The sequence below is a fragment of the Mesoplodon densirostris genome, chromosome 1 (genome assembly GCF_025265405.1).
Source record: "Mesoplodon densirostris isolate mMesDen1 chromosome 1, mMesDen1 primary haplotype, whole genome shotgun sequence".
NCBI lineage: Eukaryota > Metazoa > Chordata > Mammalia > Artiodactyla > Ziphiidae > Mesoplodon > Mesoplodon densirostris.
The window spans coordinates 168,462,870-168,475,726 of record NC_082661.1 but is presented as its reverse complement, the minus strand read 5'-3'; the positions used below and the strand labels follow the sequence as shown (position 1 = coordinate 168,475,726).

Below are 12,857 nucleotides of genomic sequence, written 5' to 3'. Positions count from 1 at the left end.
ACCTTAAGCCTCAGAGAAAGTCTGTGATTGGCTAATCTCACAATCTTAGTGACATCTTAAGAGAAAACAATAAAGAGGAACCATAGGGAGTAGATGGGACAATAAATCCCGGTCCATTGTTGGCTGGGAATTATCAAAGGCAGTCATGGGAACTTTGAATTAACTGAAGAAGTGGGGGAAGAGAGCATGACTGTCCTCTGACTTTAATGTTAGAACCTAAATTATCTGCCTAAATTTTCTGATTACTAAACATATTTATAAGCATTGGGGGCAATGTGTGTCTATGTCTGTGTGTGTGCAATGTGCACAGAGCACACACTAAATCAAGGCTCATAACCCCACTTAGAGATGAGCACCTGAGACCTTAGAGAGGTCAGTCACTGAACTCTGTCATACCTCTACATGGAAGAATTAGGGGTCATTCTGCATCCATAGGACGTAACTTTTCCACCATAACAGGCTACCTCCCTTGAAAACTAGAATCTCATGTTTGTCATGTTAGAATTTTTGTATACTAGAAAATTAATAACATAACATTTTCTCAATTTGAATTTATAAAGCAAAATTCCATCTATCCTCCACTTGTCATTATTACTCCCTAACCCTTTTGTTCTTGATAAAGACAATTATTATTTTACTACCTCTAATGTGATATTGAAATTAGTCTTCCTGCAAGAAGGCCAATAGATTACTTCTTAATTTACCTTCTTAGCCTAAAAAGGGATTATTTTTTCTTCTAGATGCAGTAAAAATCAAAGCTAAGTTAGATAGAATGGCTTTTTCAGCCCACATAGCTGCTTCGGATACTATTACTATGCACTCTAAGCTGCATAGTACCTTCATGTCATGTCATGTGTTTTAATTTTGTTAATGAAGTAGTAAGGCTGAGTGAGGCTCTTGACCAAATAGGGTCAGAAATTTCTATAAAGGCCAAGATGTTTATTCAGACTGACACGAGAACTCCTTAGCCACTGATTGTTCAAAAGTGAATGTACCATATATGGGAGTAAGAGGACGATGTAAACAGGTTCTGTCTCTCTGGTACTAAAATTGACCAATGAAGTGTATGGGTAACTGCTGGACCAGGCGCCTAATGTTTACACATGGTTGAGAGGAACTTGCAGTTGAGGAAACACATGTTTCTTATATTTTTTTAATGTCTCAGACTTGAAATCATTCTTTTCCTTTTCGGCTTTAGGGCTCAAATATTAACTGAATGCAGCACACCTCCTGAATTTGAGCAGATGCTTTCAAATTCACTTCTGAAATCTTATCAGTCTCATGATGAAGTAATTGGCCTTCATCTACTTTTGAATTCAAACTTTGCTAAGGGGTAATTTTAAAAAACCTTTACATTTTCTGAAAATTGCAGGTCTAACTTCATTAGCAAGAATAATCATGGTTGTGAGTGACATTATAAGCAACAGTTGCCTCAGCCATGGAATTTGTGATATATTTGAAAACTGTTGATAACACATTGGAGGACCCTCATGGGTTTGAAGGCAGCTGTTGCTCTGCAATTTAAAATAATCCGATTCTAAATTCTTCCATCTGTAGTTCAAAGGATTTTAGAAAGACTGTACCTACAGCCAGGCTATAGGTAAATTTAATTCCAGTTGATTAACTTAAAGATCTTGCTGTCTTAATTAGTGCTCCTTTTAAATAAGACCACTTAATTAAGTTCTAAATTCAGCTAAAGAAAACTTACACCTTAATCAGTGTCACAATATCCTCCATAGCAAACCCTAGATCTCAGTTTCAGCAGTGAGTGGCAGGGAAGGGAATTTGTTCTAACACCATTAATAATTTTTGAGCCTATAACTCTAGGCTGCAGATCCTTAGCTAAAAAAGTTTCTGGCCCCCCCCCAGCACACATTTGCATTCAGAGATAGAGACCTGGTTTGGGATTATGGCTCTAGAACCCCCCATCTCTTCCATGCTGGGCAATTCATTCACCTTGTTGAAACTGTATCCTCTGGTTTTGTTTGTTTTGTTTCTGTTTTTTTTTTTTTCTTTTTTCATTTTCTTCTTTTTTTTTAAACTGAGGACAGTCCACAATCAAGAAATGTCATTCTTTAAGAGTGGTACTCCTACAGATCCATAGTTAGTGAATACCCCTTAAATTAACACAAAGCTTAGGACATTTGCCTTTAAATCAGTGACCAGCCTCTGTGACATGGTTTGCTTAAGAACATTTTGAAATTGGATAATAACTTACAAATCTAGGTCTTTAATTCTTACCATAAATCATAACTTCAGTTCATGATATTTGGACCATATATTTAAATACTAATCTTAGGAAAGATATCTGGGTGAATGATGATTTATGTATCTACTGAATTTCCATGAAGAATGTCAGAAAATGCCACAGATCAAGCAAGGACTTTAAAGTCAACTCCAGCTGAGTTTGTTCAAGTACTAGTTCAAGTACTCACTGGCTGTGTGATTTTGGAACAAGATGTTTAACCTTTCTGAACCTCCGTTTCCTCACTTGAAAACCTGGGATGATGATTCCAAATTCAAAGAATATTTTAAAAAAACTAACACGTGTTGTGTGCTTACCATGAACAACAGGTGTTATTTATTCCTAATAATAATTCTAGGAGGAAGCTACTATTACTATCTCCAAGTTACAGATGAAGAAAAGGAGGCAGAGGAAGGCTAAGCAGCTAGTAAATAGCTGATCCTGGATTTAAAACCAGGCTGTGCTCCAAACCACCCCGCCTCTAAAATGTAAAGTTTAAACGCCTGATGATTTTTCCATTTTTCCCAACCAAGGGCTGACACTGAGGCTGAGGAGAATTGGCAGGAGATAAAGAAGAATACCTGGAGGGATTGTTCTTTTATCAAATCAGCATTTAATAGGCCCCTTAAAATTGGCAGACTTGTATATCACTGACAAAGTGTCTACTTTCCTGTAACACCAAAGAGTAACTACCATTTTTTGGTCTATGAATAAAAGTTGGTACAGTCAGGAAACAAACCATACAGTTTGCCACCATTTCTCTTGTGAAGTTAATTGATTTCTGCTAGTTTAAATTTTATGTCTAAAATCAAGTTTCCTAGAAGGAAGCATGTGTACTTTCTCTAAAATGTATGCAGAGACCAGGCCCTACACCAGGATTGAAGCAAACATTTGAACATTTTTCTAACCTCCATATATTTCTCTCTGTAAATTATGTAAAATGCATCTCTGCAAATACGCGAGGTAGAAGGTCCCTAAGCATAAAAATGGCCAAAATTCATGTATGTAATATCAACCATGCATGCTTGTTCATTTTTTCTCCTTCCTGGTATCATTCCCATTTTGTTCGGGTTTAAAGTGGGGAACAGGGATATTAAAAGGTTTGCGTAAAGTATATCCATGCAAATATTAAGTGAGGCTATAAACTCAACACTGTTAATCATTCTGATTAGTTGAGGAAGAAGTGATAGGAGACGTGTTGGCTGAGAATCCATGTAGATAACAGAGACTGTGGCAGTGAAGACAGAGTAGCAATGGAGAAGAAGGAGGTGAAGCAATGGTCACATCTTCCAGTAATGAGTAAATGACCAGGGAATCAACAGATGAGGATTGAGAGGATGGATAGTATAGTTCCCCCAATGGGACAGTTTTTGTGTTATTTGTTTTTGTTTTGTTTTGCTTTGCTTTGCTTTGCTCTCCTAACAGGAGGAAGCAGGAGAAATGGAAGAATAATCTGGAAATGTAGGGAGGCTGTTGGTGAGAAGTGAGAGTTCTTACATTTTCACTCAAAGTCATTAATATTAGCTCTAATTTGTTGCCATTCATTAAATGAGTTCAAAGAAATAAATTGGTATGTGAGTATCGTAGAGAAGAGATGGGCATGGTCTGAAGTTAGTAGTGTGGGCTGATGGCCATGGAAGCCACTTTTAGCTGACCAAAGGATGCCCGTTTCTGTGGGAACATCAGCAAATGAGCTGACCATTTAAAAAGTCTCTTCCTTGGGGGTCCTCCACATCCAGGCTGAGTGCTAGCTCACTGCTTCTGCTTTAACACACTAGACAAATCAAGTATTAGCTTCTAACTGACAATCATGCATTTTGTATTTTCTTATCTTTGCCAGTATTATTCTCTTTTCTTTTGCCCAAGAATTGCCTTTTAAAACTTTTCTCTAAAACTGGGCTTTTCAGGGCTTCCCTGGTGGCGCAGTGGTTGAGAATCTGCCTGCTAATGCAGGGGACACGGGTTCGAGCCCTGGTCTGGGAGGATCCCACATGCCGCAGAGCAACTGGGCCCGTGAGCCACAGCTACTGAGCCTGCGTGTCTGGAGCCTGTGCTCCGCAACAAGAAAGGCCACCATAGTGAGAGGCCCACGCACTGCGATGAAGAGGGGCCCCCGCTTGCCACAACTAGAGAAAGTCCTCGCACAGAAACGAAGATGCAACACAGCAAAAATAAATTAATTAATTAATAAACTCCTACCCCCAACATCTTAAAAAAAAAAAAAAACTGGGCTTTTCCTCAGGGATAATATAGAAGGGGAAAACATGAATAGAAGGGTGGCTTGTTATTTTAGGTACAGCTGAACAAGTGGGAGGGGCATCAGGGCCAAATCAGAAGGATGTAAGGAGTAGAAAAAGTGAGGTCTGCATTTGAAATTGTACAGCTGGCCCTATCCCTGTGGAAAGGGAGGGACCTGGTTCGTGATTTGGCCCTGAGGCTCACCAGGAGAGATACTTTGCTGACACTTAACCTGGGCTCAGAATCTCCAATTTCTGACCCCACTTCATTGCCAGGGGCCAGTGTCCCTTATTCAGGGTTACCACACCATGGTTCTCTCTTCAACCCCTCATCCACCCTACCCTGCTTTGGACATTGTCTCCTCAATGATGCCCTTCCCCACTGCCTTTTAAATTTGTAAATAAACAAAACACAAAACACAATCAAGAACTTACTGATTTCTGAAGTGACAAGTCCTTCATCTCAGAGTAGATGAACACACAGAATTTAAGACTAATTTTTTTTTCATAATAAAATTCTTAGCTCTTGCACACTGAGTTTACTTTGTGGTTCTGCTGTCGATAACGCTTCTCCCATTTTCTTTACCCAACTCTTTATAAACCGTGGCTGTCTTTTCTATTCTAATCCTGCTCTTTGGCCATCTAGTTGTAGAAGCAAAACTTATCTGTTAAGACCACCAGGGAACACTGATATTTTTAATAATATTTCTATGACGCCAGCCTTCTCAAGGATAAATAAATTCAGAGAACAGGCAGTGGATGAATTCAGTGGAGCTTTGAAGCAATGCAGAGTAGAAAAATAATAGAGTATTTAACCTGGTTAAGGCAAGATTTGTGCTTTTTTTCCAAACGTGTATTTACCATTAAAGATTACACATGTACTTGTAAAATTTTACTAATTCTGTCATTCTTTATTAAGATGAACAAACAGAACTTTCTATTACATGAATTTCTCTTGTTCATATACCTGTATCCCTCAGAAAACAAAAAATCTTTAAAAACCGTCTCAAAATCCCCCCACAAGTAACAAAAAACAAAACAAACATGCAATGATATTTCTCAAAAGATGTGCTGTTTATCACACTGTCAGAAGGTCTGCCAAACTCAATCTGTTCAACAGAAGTGCATCTTAAGACATTTTTTCCTTTGCTTTATGTCTTTAACAGTATCATAAATTCATTCCACCTCATTGGCTTTACCTGCTGGCCACATTTTATCTTCAAATTTGGATGGATTTGAACTTATCAGGGTGAGGTGATTTTTAAGTGGAAATTTTAATTTGTCATCCTTAAAATCCAGCAACATTTAGCAGGGACGCGACCACCTTAACAAAGGAGCAGGGCTTTGCTGCATATCTAGTCACATCCCTCAGCAGGTTTCCTAGCCTGGGCCAGGCTGCTCCAACAGCATCACACTTTATTATCTTCATACCAGCACACAGGTGTGAAGGCAGGATGAAGGCACACACTGTGCAATTTTCCTGATACTCCATGAGGCCTGAACACTTCAGAGTGGGCTCAAAGTCATGGAAAATCAGTTGAAGACTAGAAAAACTTCAAACATCTTCCCTTATTTTCTTCTCCACACACAAACGGAATAATGCATTTTAAGTGATAAAAACCCCTTAAAAAGCAAAACAAAACAAAACAAAAGCACTTCCCCTTAAAAGCAGCTATCTCCCTAGGATACCATTTTCATATTAAATGAAGATACAAAGAGTGAAGTGTGCTTAAAATCCCCCACATATGTTGGAAATAAAAACCTCAGGAATAAATGCATGTTACAGCACACACCCAGCACCTAAGTCATCATTACAAGAAAATGAAAAACAAAACACTGTGGTTCAGGTAATTTTGAATAAAGTCAAACTAACAATGTTAGGGTAGCTTTCAGAGAACAGGAATTTATTTCTTCATCACAAATGTGCTTTAGTCTTAAGTATTTTCTGACTTTGTACCATTATCAAACCAGTGATATGCCTGCTTTATTACAAGCGCAATAAATGAATTTTTAAAAGGTTATGAAAATATGTGTCTGCTTAAACAAATTCTCTCAATAGCCTGTTGGTTATTTGGGGTGTCTATATGTCGGAAATCTTTGTTCTCAATCTATACGGAAAATTGCCAAATACACTCCAGCATTCCAGGCTTAAAAAGGTGCTAAAGAGAGCCTGCCCCATTACCTGTATTCCAATTCAGCTCACAATGAAAGGTAGAAAAATTACCTAGGTGCCTTTCACTGTGACTGCTCCAGTTGCAATAGACTTTATCTAATAAAGTGTTTATTACACTCAGAAAACAAAGCATATTCTGAAGAAAGAATCCATGGCTCCCATCTCTGACAGAATGATCTCTTTGAATTCTTTTGTTAATGTTGTAGATTTCTAACAACCAGAGGATTGTTTTTTCAATCTAATTTTTATGCCAGTAGCACAATTTCCTCCTCGGTAAGTAGGACAGATTCATCCCACAAGCAACAATGGATGTGTTCCTGCTTAACTTGAGCATGAGAGATTAAGCTTCAAGCAGATACACTAAATGCCACCTCCCTGCTTACAGAGACTGTTCAGAGGCAGGTGTGTGGAGCCTCAGCTGTATTTTGTTCCTTGAACTGCCAGCTGATGAGCTGAGGCTGTCCGAGGCGGCCAAGCAGCCTTGATTGAGCGAGCTGTGAGAAGACTGTGGACTGGCAGGGCTGAAGCGATATGCCCCATTGCAGGGGCTTTTAGGCAAATTCCCTGCCTCCAAATTGCACCCACCTTAGGAAAGTTGCCTTGTACAATGCCTCGCAGAAAGTACGCACTTTGCACCTGTTTGCTGAATATAAAAGAGAAAAATGAGGAGAGAAAAATGTGAGTTTAAAGAAAATGCACAGAGGCCTTGCACACAGAGGTAGATTCCTTTCAGATCTTGCCAGATCTGAAATAAATGCTGCTATTTCTGACCCAGCAGTTAGGTGGCACTGACTGGAAGAATTGCTAAGTTAAAAAAAAAAAGAAAAAAAAAAGAGATAAAATTATCAAATGAACAAACTAGTAAAACACAAGGAAAATAAACAGCCCAACTCCACTGATAATATTTGATCAATCATGTTAGAAAATGATTTTTTGTTAGGAAAATAACACTTGCAATATGATGCTTTCTGAAAGGGTATTTGCAGTCTTTTAGAGACCAGTGTGTTGCATAAAGAATCCTGCAGAATTATGAGGGTAACCATTATTCATACTGCTATGAGGGACATCTTAAATTGCTACTAAGTTTGCTTATTAGATATTACCTATAAAACTATAAAAGCAAAGCGGTGCTGTTTTCTTACACAGACATGACTAAAATTCACCTACTATCAATGTTAGAAACAGACTGAACCAAGCCATACAAAAGCATGAATGTACTGTTCTCACGGTGATATCATTGGTGGCTACTTTGCTTGTTGAAATCTCGAACCATTCACAAACACATGCGTATGTTTGTCATTTACCCCTTTTCTCAGGTGCAAAGAAGGCTACCAAGGAGTCCGCTGTGATCAATTTCTGCCGAAAACTGATTCCATCTTATCGGATCCAAGTAGGTCAAGCATTTTTCTTCTGTCTCTAACACAGTATAAAACTCTGAGCCACATTTGCTAACTCACTGATGGCTGTATCTCAGTTTTGTGTCTCTGAATGCTGCCAAGGGTGGGAGCTGGGGACAGACACTCACATTCAAAGTTTGTTCAGAACCATCTCTGTCCAGGTGTAGGTCCTCTCCAGGGATGGGGCCTGATTTCCAGATTCACCTCTACCACTACCCTCTGCTGGGAACTCCAGCAAGTCCTGCTCCCTTAGCTTTCACACTCCCCCACTATCACTCCATTATGGAAGCAAGAATATAGAAACATAAAAGACCTTATTATTTATCCAAAAGAGTATTATGAGAACTATAGTATCATATTGCTTCTTACCCACTGGTTGGTAATTTGTGAAAATATTAAACCTATTAACCTCTACCTTCCTAAAGTAAGGAAATACACATAAAAAATTATATAAGAAGTTTTCAAACCAACTGTGAAAACCTCATTTTTAGCAACACTATTCGAGTATCAGCGATTACTGTACCAATGACAAATTATTTTGTTTTCCATTCATGAAAGAAGACAATTTGCCACTACAAAATATTGCCACTCATTAGTTTCTGTCTCTATACAGAGTAAAAAGTAATGTTCTATACGAATATGCCCAATTCTGGTCAAACGTGAAATTTTTACTTTATCTGTAAATAATCTGCTCTTTCAATGACTGCTACAATTGAATTGCCACTAAGGAAAAGGGGACTTTTATTGAATCAGTGAAGATAATGACAGACATTTCCAAATCGTAAAGACAATATTTTGGTTTTCTGAATACCAAACATGCATAGCATAAACTTTAGTGAAATATCATGCATTGACAGCAGCCAGAGGCCGCCCGGTCTGTGAATGTGCACATCGCTGCATAATGGCCATGTTTAGCCGTCCTTCAGCACCTTTTCAAAATGCATATTTTCATTTACCCCTTGAATTTTTAGGTATGTTTCCTCGGGTAAATGTAATATTTTTTAAAAAGGAAATTTTTGTTTAATTCAGTTTACTTGTGTTTTATCTTGTCAAGGCAAGCTGCCACTGTACAGCATTCACTCCTCTATTTTTGGCAAATTTAGCTCTCCTAGAGAAAGGTGGTTGTTGCCTAAAAGCCAGCAACCAAGCTAGCCATGATCTGTGTTCTCTGAAATGCGAGGCTCTGGTCTCTAGGAGTTTCCCAGGTAGGGGGCAGTTACTAGAAAGTGTTGAATCTTTCCTATCTTGTGATTTTTGCCACTTGCTAAGCTGATGTCTAAAAGGTATGGTTTTGGCTAGAGACGTATAATTTGGAATACTAGAAATCTTACAAAGAAGAATGGGTTTGCTGATTTCTTTGTTTCTCTTTTTATTCACTTTGATGTATTATACTTAGCTTCCCTCTTTGTTTTATTTTCTTCCCTTCTTTCTTTCTCTTTCCTTCCCTTTTATTGTCCCCTTTCCTTTTCTTCTCTTTATTATTTTCTTGCATCCCTTTATGCTTCCTCCCTTCCCCTCCCTTCTTCCCTCCCTCCCTCCCTCCCTTCTTCCTTCCTTCCTCCCTCCCTCCCTTCTTCCTTCCTCCCTCCCTTCTTCCTTTCTTCCTTCCTCCCTCCCTCCCTTCTTCCTTCCTTTCTTCCTCCCTCCTTCCCTTCCCCTCCCTTCTTCCCTCTCTCCCTCCCTCCCTTCCTTCCTTCCTTCCTTCCTTCCTTCCTTCCTTCCTTCCTTTCTCATTTCCTATATAGCTGTGGAATATCTGTCCAGTACGGGTACTGGGACAGGGCTTGCATATGGTACAAAATGGGTAAAATAATTTTTCTTTACACAGTCTAATCAAACCTTTGCCATTCAATTGAATATGATAGTCCATCACTGCAAAAGCTGAGAATGAGACCACTATAAGGACTGTGTGCTCCTCAAAGAAAAATGATCCCATGATCAGAGTCACCAACCCTGAAAACCTTGGTCTCACATACACAAAAATATTTAGTTCAACAATACTTATAATGGTGAAAAAATAGACACATTCTGAAAAACAAGATTATGTTTAAATAGAACATTATATGGCACATCGATCACGTTCCAGTAAATTATTAAAATAAGAGCTGTGTGAAATAGTCCTATTAAGTGAAACAGCAAGTTAGAAAATTATTTTCATGTAAGATTGTAGTAAGAATTTTCTTTGGTCCAAAGGTGGAAAAAAACATACACTAAAATGCTAAAAGGGAACTTTAAGTATTGGGGTTATAGAAGTATATAAAAAATTTTCCTTTTTATCCTGTTTTCTGTAAAATGGCATATCATTATGTGAATCAAAATGCCAGAATGCCTTGTGTTGGGCTGCACTACACAGGCCTGCAAGCCCTGTGCTTGCCCAGCTTCAACACCAAAGAAAGAGCCCAGAGTCAGCAAGAGACAGCAGTGGTTTAATGGATGAGGAAGCTTACATGTCTGAAGCAAGGTCCTGGAGCAGCACCCCACCATCTGTGGCAGATGGCGGGCAGAACATGGTGGCGGGCTTTGCTGGGGTGGGAGGCAGGGTTACCAGTTATAGGGGGAATTAACATCAGGTCGGCTCATTGGTTACCAGGGAAACCAGCAGAGGGACAGCCTGCTTCTCACTGCCCCTTTGATAAACTATCAGAGTGGAGATGTTCTGATCTAAAGCTAGGACAGTCATTAGCTGGAGCCTGGGGCAAGTATGTAAGAACGTCAGTCAGGGGAGTAGGGTATAGGTGAAGCAGGCACTAGTCTAGTCGAGCAGGGGATGTCCAGAGAACAGCCATCTTGAGTGTCCTGACCATACACCTTGCAATTGAAAAAACAAAACAAAACATTGAAAAACCTATGGATGAGTCCCTGTGACACAGTTTAAATGGGAAAAGCATTTATTTCCCATTCATCTATGCATGCATCTATTTACTTATGCAATCATTAATTCCTTCCCCAAATATTTTCTGAGCACCCACCAAGGGCCATCTATAATTGGTCAGATTCTCTTAGTACAGAAGTGTACAAACAGGATTTAGGCTCTAAGGCCCCCAAGGCTAGTGAGGGAGAAAAACATGTAGACACATAAGCATGGGCATGTTTCTGGTGGAAACATTTATTCCTTTGTGATCTTGGCAGATTTATTAAGCCCCTGAGCCTCAGGCTTGTCATCTGTATAATGCCAATAATAATACCTATAACCATCTATCACCATGATTGACAGGAGGTCAGTTCCAGGTAAACATTAGCCTACTTCCTTGCTCATCATTGTAATCATACTAATACGTGTTTAGAGTTTACATGTGTTAGGCACTGGGCCAAAGGACTTTACTTGGATTATCTCATTAAACCCTCACAATCATAGTCCAGCAGAGTTACTGGCAATTGACCACATTTTGTAGATGAAGAAATTAGGCCTCGGAGATATTAAATAAACTTGCTCAAGGTCCCACAGCTAGTTAATGCTGGAGTCTAACTTCCAATCCACATGACTTTGGGACCTGAGCTCCCCACTGCAGGGCTCTTTCCTTCCTTTCCTAGGCCCCTCCTTCCTCTATTTATTTTCAATATGACATTTATCACTCTAAATTTCATTGACTGAAACTCAATGACCTGCAGCAAACATTATTCTAAGGAACAATATTTGCACAATTTTCATATCTTAATGCAGCAACTTGAGCTTCCATAGAGATGTAAATCCCTAATGAAATTTCCTTGTCAAAATTCTTGCTGAAGGATCGTTTAATTTGCTGCTCATGGTATCTTGGAATGACTCTGCTCTGGAAAGAATCATCCCTCCAACACCCTCCCGCTGCTTTTCCTCCTCTCTCCCTTTTCTTCTCTCTCTCCCTTCTTCTCTCCCCATTTTCTGATTGCATGTTCTGTTTAGTGAAATCCTAAGGAACAGGGGGTAGAAGTCTCTGCTGTTTTATTCTCCCCCAGATGATGTAGAGTTGATCAGAAATGTGTACCTTTGTCAATTAATTTATTATAATAATAATAATAATAATAGTAATAATAATAACCTCAAGTTACATGCATTTAGGGAAGCAAAGCCAGGATGTCACTGTGAGAAACTCAATGGCTGATAGGACCAGTGTTTGCACTGTGGCCCCAGGCTGGGTCTTCAGACCTGTTGTTCCAAAAACTCACAAAGAACCTGTAGTCAGCTCTACTCAGGAAGACTCGTATACACATAGGAATCAAACTTATACAACGTCTTGATGTCAGTTTTCAAAAAAGTATAATGCATTGTCAGATTACTCAAAACCTCATATGGACCCAGGGTATGGAAGCCACATTCCCATCACAAGGATGAATAAGCAGGGGTTCAGAAGAAAGACAGTGAGAGGAGCAGACTTTCATCAAGATCAAGAGGACGTGACCTTCTGTGGAGGAGCCAGGACCAGCCAATCTAGAATTCCTGAAGAGCTTATACCTGTACCCTGCTTCCTACTGCTGCCAACACATGGATAGCCACTGTGAACTTCCAGGAAGCACCATCATCTTCTTGATGATTTCTAATGTAATTGCTTTGGAACAAATCCATTTTCCTCACAAATACAGGATCGACCTGTAGACTCCTGTTTTCTCTTACCTTCAGTACCCACCCAGGTCAGGTACCATCTCTAGCCTTAAGGCAGAGCTAGATGGAACTGAAGAATGATGAACTGGCCAAGGTTTCAGGCAGATATTGTCCTGGGTCTCCCCGCTTCAGTGCACATGCCAACCTGAGTTATCAGCAAGATCCTGATCTCATCCTTGGCCAATGAAAGCCTGAGAGCAGCTCCAGAGAATGGTTTAAGAGGAAAATC

General features: G+C 39.5%; 1 protein-coding gene across 4 annotated transcripts in view; it reads left to right on the top strand.

The window, feature by feature from the left end:
- NRG3 (neuregulin 3) overlaps window positions 1-12,857 on the top strand; it is a 1,101,798-nt gene that overhangs the window by 832,523 nt on the left and 256,418 nt on the right. For all 4 annotated transcript variants that reach the window (XM_060091635.1, XM_060091627.1, XM_060091619.1 and 1 more), the window contains exon 3: window positions 7,972-8,045. In XM_060091635.1, coding sequence (XP_059947618.1) covers window positions 7,972-8,045 — 74 coding nt within the window. The remainder of the gene's footprint in view (window positions 1-7,971; window positions 8,046-12,857) is intronic.